Source organism: Erpetoichthys calabaricus, chromosome 5, assembly GCF_900747795.2.
Source record: "Erpetoichthys calabaricus chromosome 5, fErpCal1.3, whole genome shotgun sequence".
Lineage (NCBI taxonomy): Eukaryota > Metazoa > Chordata > Cladistia > Polypteriformes > Polypteridae > Erpetoichthys > Erpetoichthys calabaricus.
In genome coordinates, this window is record NC_041398.2 from 1,664,153 (window position 1) to 1,680,626 (window position 16,474).

Sequence of the window (16,474 nt, forward strand, 5' to 3'; positions counted from 1 at the left end):
TTCTTAGTGCTCTCAAGTTCTTTATGACCTTTTTAGAATTTGTGACTGTACCAATCTGAATGTTCTCCTGTTCTTATGAAATTCCATTACTTACTCACTAGGTCAAGGAGGAATTCAGAAGAATCACAGCTGTTGGCCTGGAGCAGACGTTTATCAGCAGACTCGATACACGCATATACACCACATCTTCTTGAACTCATGAGAGCCCAGGGAGGAGTAGCTGGAACTTAAATAAGACCAATCCTGAGGTATATATTCATGTAATTCATTTGGTGTGTCCTTCACTTGGTGTAACAAGGTGTGCAGTAGTATTCAAACCTGCAGCCAATTCCATCATTTTGCTGAATAACAAGAACTAAAACAAATATTTGTAGAATTAACAAAATTTATATCTACTATGAGTTAACACGGCATACACTAAAAAAATGGTAGTGGAAGAGTTAAGCCATTTGCTTAATTTTGGAAAAAGGCCCTGGGCATTTGGTTCTAGCATAGAAGGTACTGGTTGCTATGGTGTCCCTGTCCGACTATAATGGTTTTTTGAAGAATTCGCAGTCTGAGTATCTTTAAAAGTTGTAAATGGCAGATTTAAATTAACCAAATGGTCAAACCGCCCGTTCCCAAACAGGGTGTAAAGCTGTTATTGCTACAAAGGGTGGCATCAAGTCCATCCATCCATCCATTGTCTTCCGCTTATCCGAGGTTGGGTCGCGGGGGCAGCAGCTTGAGCAGAGATGCCCAGACTTCCCTCTCCCCGGCCACTTCTTCTAGCTCTTCCGGGAGAATCCCAAGGCGTTCCCAGGCCAGTCGAGAGACATAGTCCCTCCAGCGTGTCCTGGGTCTTCCCCGGGGCCTCCTCCCGGTTAGACGTGCCCGGAACACCTCACCAGGGAGGTGTCCAGGAGGCATCCTGATCAGATGCCCGAGCCACCTCATCTGACTCCTCTCGATGCGGAGGAGCAGCGACTCTACTCTGAGCCCCTCCCGGATGACTGAGCTTCTCACCCTATCTTTAAGGGAAAGCCCAGACACCCTGCGGAGGAAACTCATTTCAGCCGCTTGTATTCGCGATCTCGTTCTTTCGGTCACTACCCATAGCTCATGACCATAGGTGAGGGTAGGAACATAGATCGACTGGTAAATTGAAAGCTTCGCCTTGCGGCTCAGCTCCTTTTTCACCACGACAGACCGATGCAGCGCCCGCATCACTGTGGATGCCGCACCGATCCGCCTGTCGATCTCACGCTCCATTCTTCCCTCACTCGTGAACAAGACCCCGAGATACTTGAACTCCTCCACTTGGGGCAGGATCTCGCTACCAACCCTGAGAGGGCACTCCACCCTTTTCCGGCTGAGGACCATGGTCTCGGATTTGGAGGTGCTGATTCCCATCCCAGCCGCTTCACACTCGGCTGCGAACCGATCCAGAGAGAGCTGAAGATCACGGCCTGATGAAGCAAACAGGACAACATCATCTGCAAAAAGCAGTGACCCAATCCTGAGCCCACCAAACCGGACCCTCTCAACGCCCTGGCTGCGCCTAGAAATTCTGTCCATAAAAGTTAGGCATCAAGTCAATATTTATAAAAAAAAATACATATTTGTAAAAATTCTGTTCATGAGAATATATTCTGAACCAAAACACTGACACTTTAAATTATTTTGCATTTTAATGCTTTGAATTTAAAATATAACTGAAACAGAGTTTAGTATAAGAAGATTAATCATCTTTAATTGTACTGTAAACCAATTCAGCCATATTCACTCTAAATATATTTCTTGACAGAACCTCAATATTGAAAGGAGAAGAGATGGAGTTATCCAGAGTTTAATGGAGGACCTCGGAGAAAGTCATGAGGACCTTTACCAAGACCACCAGGTATAACCTTTAATTAAGTCTACTGATGGAATTTGCACGGCTGTACAGTAAACGCTTAGGAGTATAATTATGTACTGCATATAGAATTTGACAAAAGAACAAACAACACATCATTATATTTGTATTAATCTGTTACTTTTTTTAACAAGGAGGATAATCAAGATGGAAACACTGAACATCTCTTGAAGACCCTTGTCATCCATAGAGCCACTGCAGAGGACCAGTGGACTTTATTATTAATAATGGGGGCTGTAAAGTGCTGACTATCTGTAGAAGAAGAGCCAAGGCTTACATCCCATTAATGAGGTTTATTTATGCTTTAAATGTAGTCTACACAGAAAAGCTAAAGTATACGTTTGAGTTTTTACAAAAGAAGTTCCTTCAGATTGATGGAATAAACCGCTCAGAAACGTTCAGACACTAAAAAACAAATTGCTGGCTTGAATGTAACGACTCAAGTTAATAATAGATAATAGGCTCTTATTACAGTTTGTTTAAACGTCATTGTGTCCTGAAATATTAAAACACTTGGTGAACTTTAGTTTTTAAAACAACAGCCTACCTCACTTCTAATTTGTAAATATGTATTTTGTTTTTGGTAACATTTGTCTGTTCTGAAAATCAAAGTTGTATTGCTCTTGTATGAAAAGGGTAGTAGTTATCATGACAATTGGCTTTATATTGATCATTTTTCATGTGCCACAGGTAAAGCTCCACACATTTACAGTTTGATGGTCAGTGGCTTCATACTCGAGTGACAGGAGTGTACATTGTGGTTTGAATTGGACTTGTTTTAAGATTCTGCTTTATTTGAATTTTTGAATCAGTATCAGGGCTGACAAGTACAGTAACAGAACTGTTAAATTAATATGCTGGTGCTGATATAAAAATTTCAACAATGAAAAAAACAATTGTTTACTTTAACATGTAATGAAAATCTCAAAAAAGAAAATATCTTGTTCAGGACACTTGAATCTCAATAAAAACAAAAAAGTGCATCATTCATTTTAGTCTGAGTGATTTTAGTCTTAAAGCATGAAAACAGAAAATTAGGTACAAAATACTAACAATTATTATTATTCGGTTACCTAATTAATAAAAGTAATTTTGAACTCAGTAAGAAGGCAGATTATACTAAAAAATATTAGGTAGGCTACACTTGACTGAATTTATGTAAATTATTTGTTACATTTAGGTAAACTTCACTACAAAAAATGAGTTAAATTTACTCAAGAAAAATGAGTGCAAATTACTGCCTCAATTTTTTAAAATAAATTATGTACCCTGCTTTTTACAGAGCAGATCTGTAGCTGATTTGTATTATTGATTTCCAAAAAGCAATGTGAGTAAAAGCCAGCTCTGCATAACTAATCACAACTGTCTTTAAAACAGAATCAGTGCAATCGACAGCGTCTTCTGCAATTTAGGGAAAGTTTCGGGATTCCTGTGTTAATAAGACACAAATGTTGAAAGGAAACTTTCCGAATTCATCCAGAGGTGAACATAAAGATCACTCAAGTACTGAGAAGAAGGAGCAGCTGGGTAAGCACATCTGGAGCCAAACTTTCTAAAAACATCTGACTTTGTCAGCAACATCCTTTCCTTGTGAATTCATCTTTTCAAAGGAGGAGTAAATAAGTAGACTTCTGAAGTGCAGCACAAGAAAGTAAATTATTGATGTAAATAGAATTCTTGACAGACTAAGCTTTTGTCGTTTCTGTTTTCTTAAACCATCTTCAGTCCCACAATCCCCCGCAGTCACTGACACGTTTAACGTTCTCTGCTCCTCACCTGTCGTGTCACCCAAAGTATCAACACTCAGTTTCATTCAAGGCTTTACCCTCCGTCCTGTCATACAAATAAAATAAGACACACATTTCCAAACGTGTCCAATAATCTTTTTCTTCTTCTTTCGGCTGCTTCCATTAGGGGTTGCCAAAGAGGATCATCTAAAATATTGTTGTCCGCATATTCATCCATCCATCCATTTTCCAACCCGCTATATCCTACCTACAGGGTCACGGGGGTCTGCTGGAGCCAATCCAAGCCAACACAGGGCACAAGGCAGGAAACAAACAACAAACTGCCTACCGCAGTTGTCCGCATATTGATTTGGCAAAATTTTACAATAATAATAATAATAATAATAATAATAATAATAATAATAATATGGCAATAATGAGAAAAAGCTCAAGATGATAATATTTATGAGAAAAGCCCTCATGGCATCAGGGTGAGGAGGTGCCTTATTGTCTCCCGTTACGTGAGCTCGTCTGCCGCCCCTCACTTACACTGACACGCGTTGCGCTGGGGGGCAAATGCAATGGAGAATACCGACAATGTACACCGTCAGAAGTGCAATAAATCGACTGTACACTGAAACATTCCAATGTAAAAATACAAAGGAGAACATTTCAGATAAACGTCGAGTTTTGTTAATTATAAACAATGCAACATAACTCTTATATGTGTGGTTACTTTTTATTTATTCTCAGCAAACGTTACTGGAAAATGAATATGGGTAACATGTTTATAATAATTCTGTTTAAAATACACTGTCAAAATATATTAATGAACAAACTGAGACACATTGGTCTTTTATCACAAAGCGTGTGCGCTGTCATTTAGGACACAATGCATTGTTAACGTCACGCACTCTCTACTGACGCGATGTCACGAAAATAAAGAAACAGCGCAGTCCATGAAACTCACAGCCTCCTTGATTTAAATGTTAAAGTGGCCTGCCATACTATGTAAGCATTTAAGCTCTCTTTTTTAAATTAAGTTTCAAAAGCGTGATATCAAATTTTAACAACTCGATATCAAATTTAAAACCAACGATATCTGTTGATTTCATGGAAAACGGATTAAATGTGAAAACGGCCTGCCATAAATAAGCGGGCAGCTCATCCTTGCAGTGGGCGTGTCGTGGTGTTGTGGGCGTCTTGTGAAAGACGTTGAGGGCGTGCCGTGGTGTTGTGGGCGTTCCATGATTGACGTAAGGCTACTGTATCTATCGCGTGCTTACTCAGTTCCTCTCTGTTTTTTCTTATGAGACCCTCGTGCTCAGACTTCTTTACGACCAGAAGATCAAGCAAAGGTGCTTAAAGGTGAGACAAAGTCGAACGTGGGGATCGCGTACGGGTGGGAAAGCCAGCAGTGTGGAAATCCACGACATGCTGGGCGGCTTTAAATTTGAGGAGGTGCTTGACGCCGCGTGGTTCGCTTTTAAGAGTTGGGGATTGAGCGCTAGTGGAGGAGGAGGCGGCGGCACAGCAAATCGCACCTTCGCGAGTTTATTGTGGATGACGGGGTCGCGAACTTTTTAGCTGCTGCTACGTTAATTTATTTTCCGCTCGGTGTCCCGTGAAATGTAATGCAACATCTGACTTGGCGGAGGCGAGTTAACTCGGGATTGCTTCTGCTCTCTTCGCGCTCGTGTACTTTTCCGCGCCGTTTCTCTTGATTTCGCGCATGCTCCGAATTGTGCTGTCCGTCGGACACGCGCTTGTTCAGCCGCTCGCTCCCGCCGTTCATTTCTGATTTTTCTCGAGCTCTGCGTGTTCTTTGTGTTTTTTTCCTCTAAAGCCATCATTGAGAAAACTTTATTAAGATGGCGGCGAACGATGTAACTTTTCAGGGCGCGTTCAGGTTTCATTTCCAGCAGTTTGTCTCATCCATCCATTTTCCAACCCGCTGAATCCGAACACAGGGTCACGGGGGTCTGCTGGAGCCAATCCCAGCCAACACAGGGCACAAGGCAGGAATCAATCCTGGGCAGGGCGCCAACCCACCGCAGAGTTTGTCTCATATTGAGACCTATTCGACATATTTTAAATGATGTAATTTTTGGTATTTTCTTATCAGGAAAGATGCTCGTGCGATTTCACCGTAACGGATGGAGTTTGATTTGTTTAAAGAGAAATAAAAAATACACAAGCTAGTGCTGCTGGAGGGATACAGTCAGGGCCGGATTTTCCTAAAGGCTAACTAGGCTTCAGCCTAGGGCCTCAAGATCAAGAGGGGGCTACATTCAAATTGTTAGCAAAACTTTATTATCTCTCATGTAGAGAAAAGCCAAGCACAATGACACCTTTTATTGGCTAACTAGAAAGATTACAATATGCAAGCTTTCGAGGCAACTCAGGCCCCTTCTTCAGGCGAGATGTAATACAGAAACTGAAGTTTCCTACGTTTATATACACACTCTAGGACAAGAAACAACATTGGTAAATATTTAAATGAGAGATTTTGTATGTAAAAAATTAATAGATTCATTCAGGCTAGGGTTAATTTAGCAAGAGAGAAAAGAACAATGTATTGTCAAGATCTCTGGATAAGATAACTGTCCAACAAAGTCTTTTGAAGTTTGTAATGAGTTTTTTCAAAACAATGTGGGTCTGTAGTCGGGTTGTCTGTCATTCTGAGAGATGTAAACAATCCTCATATCTGGCCATAAAACTCTTGTCCTTATTCAATCCATGTTGTAAAGTATTAAATTTTTGCATGAGTTTCACTTCCCATTCTTTTCTCTCTTGCTGTGTTTTGAAGTTGCCCATAAGCTCTGTGACTTTAAAGTCCTTCTCACAGTGTCCATGGCTGTTGAAGTGGGCCGCCAAAGGAACATCTGTGTTGCCATGTTTAATGTGTCACCTGTGTAAGTTCATTCTCTGGCGGAGTGTTTGTCCAGTTTCTCCCACATAGAGTGCAGTGTCAGGACATTTCATGCAGAAAATTAGGTAGACTACATTAGATGATCTGCAGGAAAATGATCCCTTGATGTGATGTTCAAGTCGGCAGTGTGGTATAACTATACGGTCTGTATCATAGATGTGGGCACATGTTTTGCATCTTTTCTGTAGGCATGGAGATGTGCCATTTTCTGTTGGTTCACTTAGGGAGCCTCGGACAATTAATTGTTGAAGGTTTGGTGGTTGTCTGAATGCCAGGAGGGGAGGTTCAGGAAATACATTTTTCAGTGTTTGGTCATTGTTTAGTATTGGCTGAAGTTCTTTTATAATTTTTCGAAGTGTTTCAAGATGTGGGTTGTAGGTGACAACAAGGGGGATGCGATCCTTGTTGTCTTTGTTTTTATATTCCAGAAGGTTGTCTCTGGGTATGGCAGTAGCTCTTCTTATTTGAGTGTCTGTTGTTTTCGGGGTGTAACCTTGTCTGATGAAATCTTGTCTGAGCTCCTGCAGTTGTTGATCCCGGTCTGTTGGGTCTGAGCAAATACGATTGTACCGTATTGCTTGGCTGAAAATAATGGAGCGCCTTATATGCTTGGGGTGGAAGCTATCACTTTTCAGGTAGGTCCGTCTGTCTGTCGGTTTGTGAAAAATAGAAGTTACAAGGGTGTTGTCTTTCAGTTGAACGGTGGTGTCAAGGTAGCCGACTTCTGTTTTTGAGTAATTCAGCTTCAGCTTTATGTTGGGGTGAAAACAATTATATTCATTATGAAAGTGGAGGAGGTCCTTCTCACTGGCAGTCCAGATTATGAAGATGTCATCTATGTAACGGAGATACAACATTGGTTTTACGATGCACATTGACATGAAATCTTCCTCCAATTTTGCCATAAAAAGATTTGCATAGTGAGGTGCAAACCGACATCCCATTGCAGTCCCCATTTGTTGTAAGTAGCAATCCTGTCCAAAAGAGAATAGATTATGTGTCAGAGTGAATTTTATCATTTCTATTACTGACTTTGTGGGTAAATCATGTTGTTTGAGGTACATTTCACATGCCAATATGCCATCATCATGGGGGATGTTAGTGTAAAGTGCCTCAACATCCATTGTGGCCAGTAAGGTTCCCTCAGGTAAGGGGCCTAAAGCAGAAGTCAGTGGTGTCCTGGATGTAGCTGGTTGTGTTACGGGTGAGGGGTTTAAGGATGTGCTCCACCCAACATGAAACATTTTCTGTAAGGGAGCCAATTCCTGAGATTATAGGCCTTCCTGGGTTCCCTTCTTTGTGGATTTTAGGAAGCATGTAGAAGTAACCCATTTTGGGGTTCTCAGGAATTAAACTGTTTACATGATCCCTGATGTCAAGAGGAAAGCTACTTACTATTTTTTTTTAGTTCCTTTTTGTAGAGATCTGTTGGGTCTTCTTGCAGTTTGTGATAATGCATAGTATTGGACAATTGTCTTTGTGCCTCCTGTATATAATCTGATGTGTTCATGATGACGAAAGCACCCCCTTTGTCTGCTGGTTTGATAATGATTTCTGTATTTTCCCTTAGTGAATGTATGGCTCTCCGCTCATCCCTAGTAATGTTTTCTATCTGATTTTGTTGCCTGTTTAAGATTCCTGTTTTCACTCTCTGTCGGAAGCAGTCTATATAATTATCCAGGATTATCTCTCATGTAATTTACAAACTTAAAAATGGAAGGTGAAAGGTCCTCATAAGTGGAATAGCCTCGGGCCTCTTTTCATATAAATCCGGCCCTGGATACAGTAAAATCTTCAGCTGGCATGGCATTAGTTTTTTGTGATATTTGTAACGGTATTGTTTTATTTCATGTCTTTTATCCTTCACAACTACTCTCAGTATTTCCGTACACTTTGATACTTTAGCTTACTAGAGATGGCCGTGTTAAATGAAGAACAGGACTCGAGCCAATCGGGCTGTTTGTGTCTGACCACATGAAGACATCAAAATACAAAATGTGAAAGCTGCAGAGCTCAGCAGAGCCGCGACTCGACTATTATGGGCTGGAGCTCAACTGTCTGTCCTCATTGTTTAAAGTGGTGAGCAGGGGGTCAGACATGGGGGGCTGAGAATGGGCCACAGTGTTCACAATAAGGGGGAAACCGACAGACGGCATTTACTGCGAGTGCAGGGCTTTGGAAATTAGGGGCGATTGGGAAAATATTGTTAGTTTAAAGTGTTCAAAATTATTTTAAAATGAGAGTAGATTAAATAGCCACATTACTATGAAGTAGAAGGGGCTTTTGAAAATTGTTTTCTTTAAGTAAAGTGTGTTTGAGAAGCAATGCAGTTATGAGGAATATGTGAAGAAGCGTTAATCCAAATGGCAGGGACTTTAAAGTGAACCAATTCTTTACATCCCAATGACGTTACTTCCTATTAAGAATTGTTTTCTTGGTGAAAGTCTGTTCTAAGTTTATACAAATGTATGTTACATACGCCAGACAATATCATAATTAGATTAATTACAGATAGCACTGACTGTGGAAACACCGTTTTATTTATTTATTTTTATTCTCGTCTTCTCGACTTGGCTTGTATGTTGTTGTGCTGTGAACTTTTGTATGTAAGTTGATAAATATTTAGTATGTCTTTATTTGTAAGTTAGACACAGTAATGTGATATTAGTGTTTGATTATTGAGAAGCTTTCATGACTTCACCCCCACCCGAAGTCTTTAGGAGTGACTGAGGAATTTGATGACCAAGTTGGTTGAACTGCTTCAAACCAGTTTGGCAAGTGACTCTCCGCAGGACAGGAAGACCACCCATTTGGAGAGCTTATCAGATGGCCTTGGGTGTGGGGTGTGAAAGGCAGTGTGTGTGATGGAGCATCAGAGGAACTTTGGCAGGAGTGACTGTCTTTGGAAGATTCTAGATTTCTTGCTGTGTACTTACTGCTCCATTGAGACTTACAAACTCCAGTCACACAGTCGAAGTGATCACGGCCTTCATGACAAACCTAAAAGTCTCCCTGCCCTTTTTAGGGACGTTTTACTGAACATCCATCCTGGGTATGACATTATTGCAGGTCCACCAACTTGCAATGAAAACTTGGGTGTTGGTGGCAGGACTGGCACACCAGCCACCGTAACAAACCCAGAGTGTTCAGTGTGCTGCTGAGGTGTCACCTGCTGCATGGCTGCACTCGGACCTCAATCTGGGGGGCTCACCATGTGGTGGGTGTGACAGCTCACTGTAATCATCGCCTGCTCTCTTTACTTAACAACATTGGCATTTCAGCTGGCACCACTTCTGTTTCAGTGCCACATCGTGTCTCTCCAATCTTTACAGGAATTTTCACTCGTTTGGTGGAATTCACAACTTTGCCATCTCCAAATATGAAAGCTCTGCTGCTTGAAATGTTTGAGTTCCTCAGCTTTTTGACTTCATTCTGGTCTTGCTGACTAATGTCGTTGTCTAAGCGTTTCTGTCGTCTGTGAGTGTGCCAGTAGAATCAATTACCGCTAATCCTAAAGATTCGACCTGAACACTAAATGTGCCTGAGTTTGATTCCTTTGTAAATGACGTCATGTTTCATTCTTCACACTCCTCTGTGTTTTCCAGTCTCCTCTGTTATTATCACCTGTTCATTTATTTTTGTGCAGTGTTGTCATATCTACATGGTGGGACTGAAATGTATGCAAATCTCCTTTAATGAAGGTCTGCAGTGCACTTTGATCACATCTGAATTGTTTGATTTGTAATTTTAAACTGTGAGGCAGAAGAGGAAATCAAGAAAAATGTGTCTTTGAACCAAACCTCATGGAGGGCACTGTGACCCTGAAGTGTGCTCATTATTTTTACTGACTTTATGAAGTTAATTCTCCCACTTTTAATTTCACAGGGCTTTCCCATTTCACACGGCCATACACTGAGGTGCCTAATGGCCTCCAGCTCAGTGCTGTCCATGTGAGAAGTGAATCTGAGAAGAGAAGGGCAGACACTTAAACAGAGAGAAGAGTTTCCCACACAGCATGGCCTCTGCCAAAGAAGATGGTGTGGATGAAAGAATGGTGGACATTAAAAAAGAGGACTGTGAGCGGCTCACAGCTAAGGATGTGCGTGTGAAGCTGGAGGATCACGAAGAAAGAATTTCAGTTTTTAAAGAGGAGGAGGAGTGCAAGGGTGTGACTGCTGCCATTAAAGCTGAGGATTTCAATGATTTCTCTGTTGGTCTTGAACTTCAAAAGCATGGTGCCTGTGATGAATCTCCATCCAGTTTACAGTCCAGGTCCACTAATACGGGGCGACTGGTTATGCAGGATAATACAGCAGAGCTGAAATCAGAGTTATCAGAGTCTGAAGAGAAAATCACCGAGGGAAATGGGAGAGAAGGAGAAGAGTCACCTGGGGGTGTTGGAATAAGTGAGTAATGTGATTAAATATAAAAGAAAGAGAACATTTATAAATTCTAATGGTTTTAGAAGATTGAAATGAGAGTGGAGAACACGGTTAATTGAACTTGGATGAAGACCACCTGCTTGGGCCCATGATAACAAACAATAGTTTACTTAATAAATGATAAATTAGAAAAACTTGGGTGAATAAGAAAAAATGTAAAGTGTTGAGCACATGACTTGAACATCATAAAGCTTTGACTGAAGCTGTGATGTATGTTATGCCAACAGCGCATTATGTTCAATGAAAATATCAAAAGTCATATTTTGTTAAGCACACGTATATTTCTTAAATTGTGTGACAGTTAAGGCAGAAATGTCCACAGAAAGAAATAAATAAGTAAGAATCAAATCCTCACCCATGTGCACTAACTAAGAGTGAATTTGCTCAAGCCAGTGCACACCTAATATGTGCCTCATCTTTCTAATGGTAATCTCGTGCCGTTTGACGTTAGTGACAAGAGCTACCTGTTCGAGCCATGATGACATTCAGGGGGTCTCGGGGTCTTCTTTCAGCATCTTGTGAACTTGCTTGGGCAGCATGGCCTGGAGAAGTTGGCAGTGGTGTGAAATCTTCACTTGCAGATGATCTTGGGTCCTTCTGTCTCCCACAGTCACATCAGGTTAATTTGGAGTCACCACTCCATTTCACCTGCATGTTTATGGGGATGAGGGGAAGCAGCTGTGCTAAACACTGTGCCCCCCTAACACGAGCGGATATATTTGTATGTTTATTTTCAGGCCAGATTAAGTTCTAGAGGATGTAAATATCATCACATACATTACAATTAAGAAGAGAAAACCCAAATTCACACACATTATTCGGTAGGAAGGCTCTGATCGGAGTCTTTAGAGCTGATATTGATCTTCCATTCCATTAGCATCTGCTGATATCAATAATAATAGTTTTTCATTTTTTTAATAATAAGTGTATTTTTAGCCATGCATAAACTTCATATTCCACAATAAAGTGCTACTGCAAACAGCATACACAAAGAACACTTACCCATAATGCACCCATGACGGAACTAAAACATGCTGAACAAAACAAAAGACATATCTTAATCATACTCCACATTTACAATCAAATAAAATGTTCAATTAGATATTTGTAGCCATCGACTACAACTAGACGAACACGAGACAGTCTTGGTGAACGCCTCAGGTTCTTATCTAAGAATATAAGCATCTCTGCATGTTCTGAGGATAGTCTGGTCCTCCTGTCATCCACGACGTGTGCTGCCGTACTGAACAGACCCTCGCTGTCCCTACTTGTATAAGGAGGGCACAGGGAGGACAACGACTTTTATTGGTCCTCCAGGAAGCCAGTGACCCAGCATCTCTTGTGGCATGAGGTTCACAGATATAAAGATTCACCTCTGATGCTGCTGACTCAAATATCGTTTTTATCTTTATTGTCAATTTCTTCATGCATTTTGCAGTTCTGTTGGTGGTCTTTCGCTCCGAGTGCGTCTGTGTAGTTGAGACACCAGCACTAAGCAGTTTATAAAAATACGTGTCCTTACACCATTTTTTAATTTGGGGAAAATTATATGATAATATCTGTAACAGAATTCGAAACTGTATAGTGACTATTCGCACTCAATGGTTATTATGCATAATTAGTATTATTTTATTTAGATCTAAAAACTAGGCTCATATCATTCTACCCAACAAGCGAATAAGAGGGCTGATTACAATTTCTAACTAATCGATGTCCACTTGATAACGATTTATATTTATGTACCAACTCGGTAAAACTCTGCATCCCTTTACTCCCATCTTACTTACACATTCACTGAAAGACTAATAAAAGGGATTTTAGTCAAAATAGCTAATGCCGGGTTAATTAATTATAGAAATAAATCAGTCAACAAACACTAACTTGCAGAAGGAATCGTGGATCTAAATGATCTAGAAGGTGACATCTTCCAGAACTGAAAGCTGCTGGTTGTCCAGGCTTACGAATTCCACTGTTTTTGCTGTCACAGTAAGTCTTTGGTGTTCTTGCTGTCAGTATTATAAGGTTGAGTTTTCTAAGTGCTGCCATTATTGGAGGCCGAGTGAGAGTTGAGCTAGACTAAGCTTGATGGTCGCCTCAGCCTTTGAACAGCTCGTTCTTTACGCCAGTCCCTTTTGTGTTGACTTCTCAGATGGTGAATAAGGTTTATATTGTTGAAAGTGTTAGCAGATAATCCTCCATCACTGACTTCATTTTGAACATTTATTACAAACCACAAATTTGTTATTTCTTGTAGGAAGGCAATAAAACTTTTAGACTGCTGAGGACGTGTTTCTGTATTTTGGTAATGTGGATCTTTGTCTTGCATACATTTTATCATTCAATATCATATGTTAAGATCAGCTAATTTGCTGATCATCGGTCAAGTCATCTTGAATGAAAATTGGCTGATTTTTATTTGTGATCGATTGATCAGATCAGGCCTGTCTTTCACATATGAGAGAAAGGTGGAGAAATTGAACAGAGCAGCAGAACATGTAAAGACCACACATGGAGTGGCCAGACCATAAATGGCAGCTCAGTGTGAGGAAGGAACACCAACCAGTGTGCCACCACTTTACTTGTACTGTTTCATTTATTTTAAAAGGTGGGTAGTGGTTAGGAATTTGGACATCAAACCCTGATGTTGCAGGTTCAAATTCAGCTATTGACACCATGTGACCTGGAGTAAGTCACGTGACCTGTATGTGCTCCAGTTGGATAAACAAGAGAAATGTAACCAATTGTGTCTCAAATGTTGAAATTCACTTTGGATAAACATGTCAGGAAAAAAAAATAATAATAGTTAAAATGTTTGTGCTATTTCAGATTTACAGAAGAATGGCAGCTTCTCTCCACCTTCATTTGGTCAGCACTCCCTTCAATACAAAGAGAAAAGTTTGAAGAAATCAGCAAGAGGATCAGAGAACCGGAGACAAGCCTTCTTGCAGTGCAGTTCTCTCCCTGCTGCTGGAGTAACACAGACAGAAGCCATCAAAACTGATCGACAGCAAGTGGAGAAAGAAATCCAAATTCACACTGGAAAAAAATGTTGTGCTTTTGCATTAAATTTGCAGTTGACCATGGCCTCTAAGCAAGTGAAGAGTGGTAGTGTTGGTGGTAAGAAAGGTTCGAAGAAAATTGAAATCGAATTAAAGAAAAAAATTATTGAAAAGTATGAGCGTGGCGTTCGTGTTACTGATCTTGCCGCCGAGTACAAGAAGTCAAAATCTACAATTTCAACTATTCTGAAGCAGAAAGAGGCCATTAAAGCAGCTGATGTTGCAAAAGGTGTTACAGTGTTAACCAAGCAGAGGCCTCAAGTGCTGGAAGAGGTGGAAAAACTGTTGCTAGTGTGGTTGAATGAGAAGGAACTTGCAGGGGATATCGTAAGCGAGGCAATGTTATGCGAGAAAGCCAGGAGGATTCATGGTGATTTGCTGCAATACTATACTTCTACGAGTGGCGAAGGTGAGGAATTTAAAGCCAGTAGAGGATGGTTTGAAAAGTTTCGCAAGAGAAGTGGCATTCATAGTGTGGTAAGGCATGGAGAGGCTGCTATTTCCAACGCTGCAACTGCAAAAGAATTTGTGAAGAATTTCACAAAATTCGTGGAGGACGAAGGCTACATCCCACAACAAGTGTTCAACTGCGACGAGACCAGATTGTTCTGGAAGAGGATGCCGAAGAGGACCTACATTACCCAGGAAGAGAAGGCTATGCCTCCTGTTGTGGATGAGATTTTGTCCATGGGCAAGAGCATGGGTCTTGAAGTGGACAATGAGGACATCGAGGAGGTGGTCCTGGATCACAAGAAGGAGGTGACGATGGAGGAACTCGCTGAACTCCAGCAGGAGCAGCATAAGTTGCTCACCGAGGAGCAGTCCTCAGGGGAAGAAGAGGAAAGGGCAATTATAAAAAGTGATGCAATAAAAGCCGTCATAGAAAAATGGAATGAGTGCCAGGATTTCTTCGAGAAGTACCACCCTGACAAAGCAGTTGCGAACAGAGTGATGAACATGATGAATGACAATGTCGTCTCACATTTCCGAAGAATTTTAATGCGTAGGAAAAGACAAGTCACGTTAGACCGCTATTTCACAAAGTCTGATCCACCAGCTAAACAGCGAAAAACACCCGAAACCAGAGAAAACACCTGAAGGAGAACATCCCTCCATTGCGCAGTGGGACTCTCCCTTAAAACTGTAACCTCCTCTCCACCCAGCTTCCTCCTCACTTCCTTCATGCCAGATCTCGACTCATGCAAAGTTAGTTTTCTTGGTTGTTTGTGGTTAGTTTTTGTATAAATTATGGATTTTTCAAATTTTCATTTTTTTTCCCTGTGCTTTAAACTCATTAAAAAAAAGTGTTCACAACGAGCGGTTCGTAAGGCCGTTAGCGTGAACTCTTGCAATGTTAGTTTTCTCTGTTCAAGGTTTTCTCAGTGTTATTCATTGTTTTTATATTTAGTTTACTATTACACTGTGCATTCTATGGTATAATTAATTATTTTTGTGCTTAAAAATCTTTAAAAAAATGTATATTTACATACAGTTCTTACAGTCTGGAATGGATTAATTGTATTTACATACAGTCCTATGGGGGAAATTAGTTTGGGTTGTGACCAGAGTTTTGGAACAAAGTACAATACAATACAATACAATACAGTTTATTTTTGTGTAGCCCAAAATCACACCGGAAGTGCCGCAATGGGCTTTAACAGGTACTGCCTCTTGACAGCCCCCCAGCCTTGACTCTCTAAGAAGACGAGGAAAAACTCCCAAAAAAAACCTAGTAGGGAAAAATGGAAGAAACCTTGGGAAAGGCCGTTCAAAGAGAGACCCCTTTCCAGGTAGGTTGGGCGTGCAGTGGGTGTCAAAAGAAGGGGGTCAATACAATTCAATGCAGTACACAGAACAGAACAATTTCTCTATATAGTAAGAAATAAAAAATATAAATTTTAGAAGTACAGAGCAGAATTTAACAGTAGATGATATATCCCATAATAAGATTTGGATTTGTGTAGAGTCCTGGAGACCTCATCCTTCAAGCTGCCTCCCCCATTTGGCCATTCCACGACTGAAACAGTGCTGGGCCAGCCAATCCGATGAAAGGACCCCTCTTTCCCACGATTCCTGCGATCCTCCATCTGGGATGACTTTTCCTTAGGCAGGCAAAACAACTTGGCAGGTGGGCCGTGGCACCAAGTGCCACATTTGAGTACCGAGAAGAAAAACAGAATAAGTGAGGGTTAGTATCCAATTCTAACTGTCATGTTACTTATGTTTAAGTGCTAATGACTAACAACAGAGATGCAGTCTGTACAGTTAATCAGCAGCTCTAGTCAGGGTGTACTAAACTGAAGTAGTGAGTCTTCAGCCGGAATTTAAAAGCTGAGACCGAAGGGGTATCTCTTATAGTAGCAGGCAGACCATTCCACAGTTTAGGGGCCCTGTAACTAAAAGCTCGACCTCCCACTGTT

The 16,474-nt window shown here is 40.9% G+C and overlaps 1 protein-coding gene across 1 annotated transcript in view; it reads left to right on the top strand.

Annotated features, from left to right (window-relative positions):
- The window catches only part of LOC114652508 (gastrula zinc finger protein XlCGF26.1-like), a 62,737-nt gene extending 47,414 nt beyond the window's left edge, over positions 1-15,323 (top strand). Inside the window, exon 3 of the mRNA XM_051927872.1 lies at positions 13,822-15,323. Coding sequence (XP_051783832.1) covers positions 13,822-15,152 — 1,331 coding nt within the window. The 3' untranslated portion in view covers positions 15,153-15,323. The remainder of the gene's footprint in view (positions 1-13,821) is intronic.
- The last annotated feature ends 1,151 nt before the right edge of the window (positions 15,324-16,474 follow it).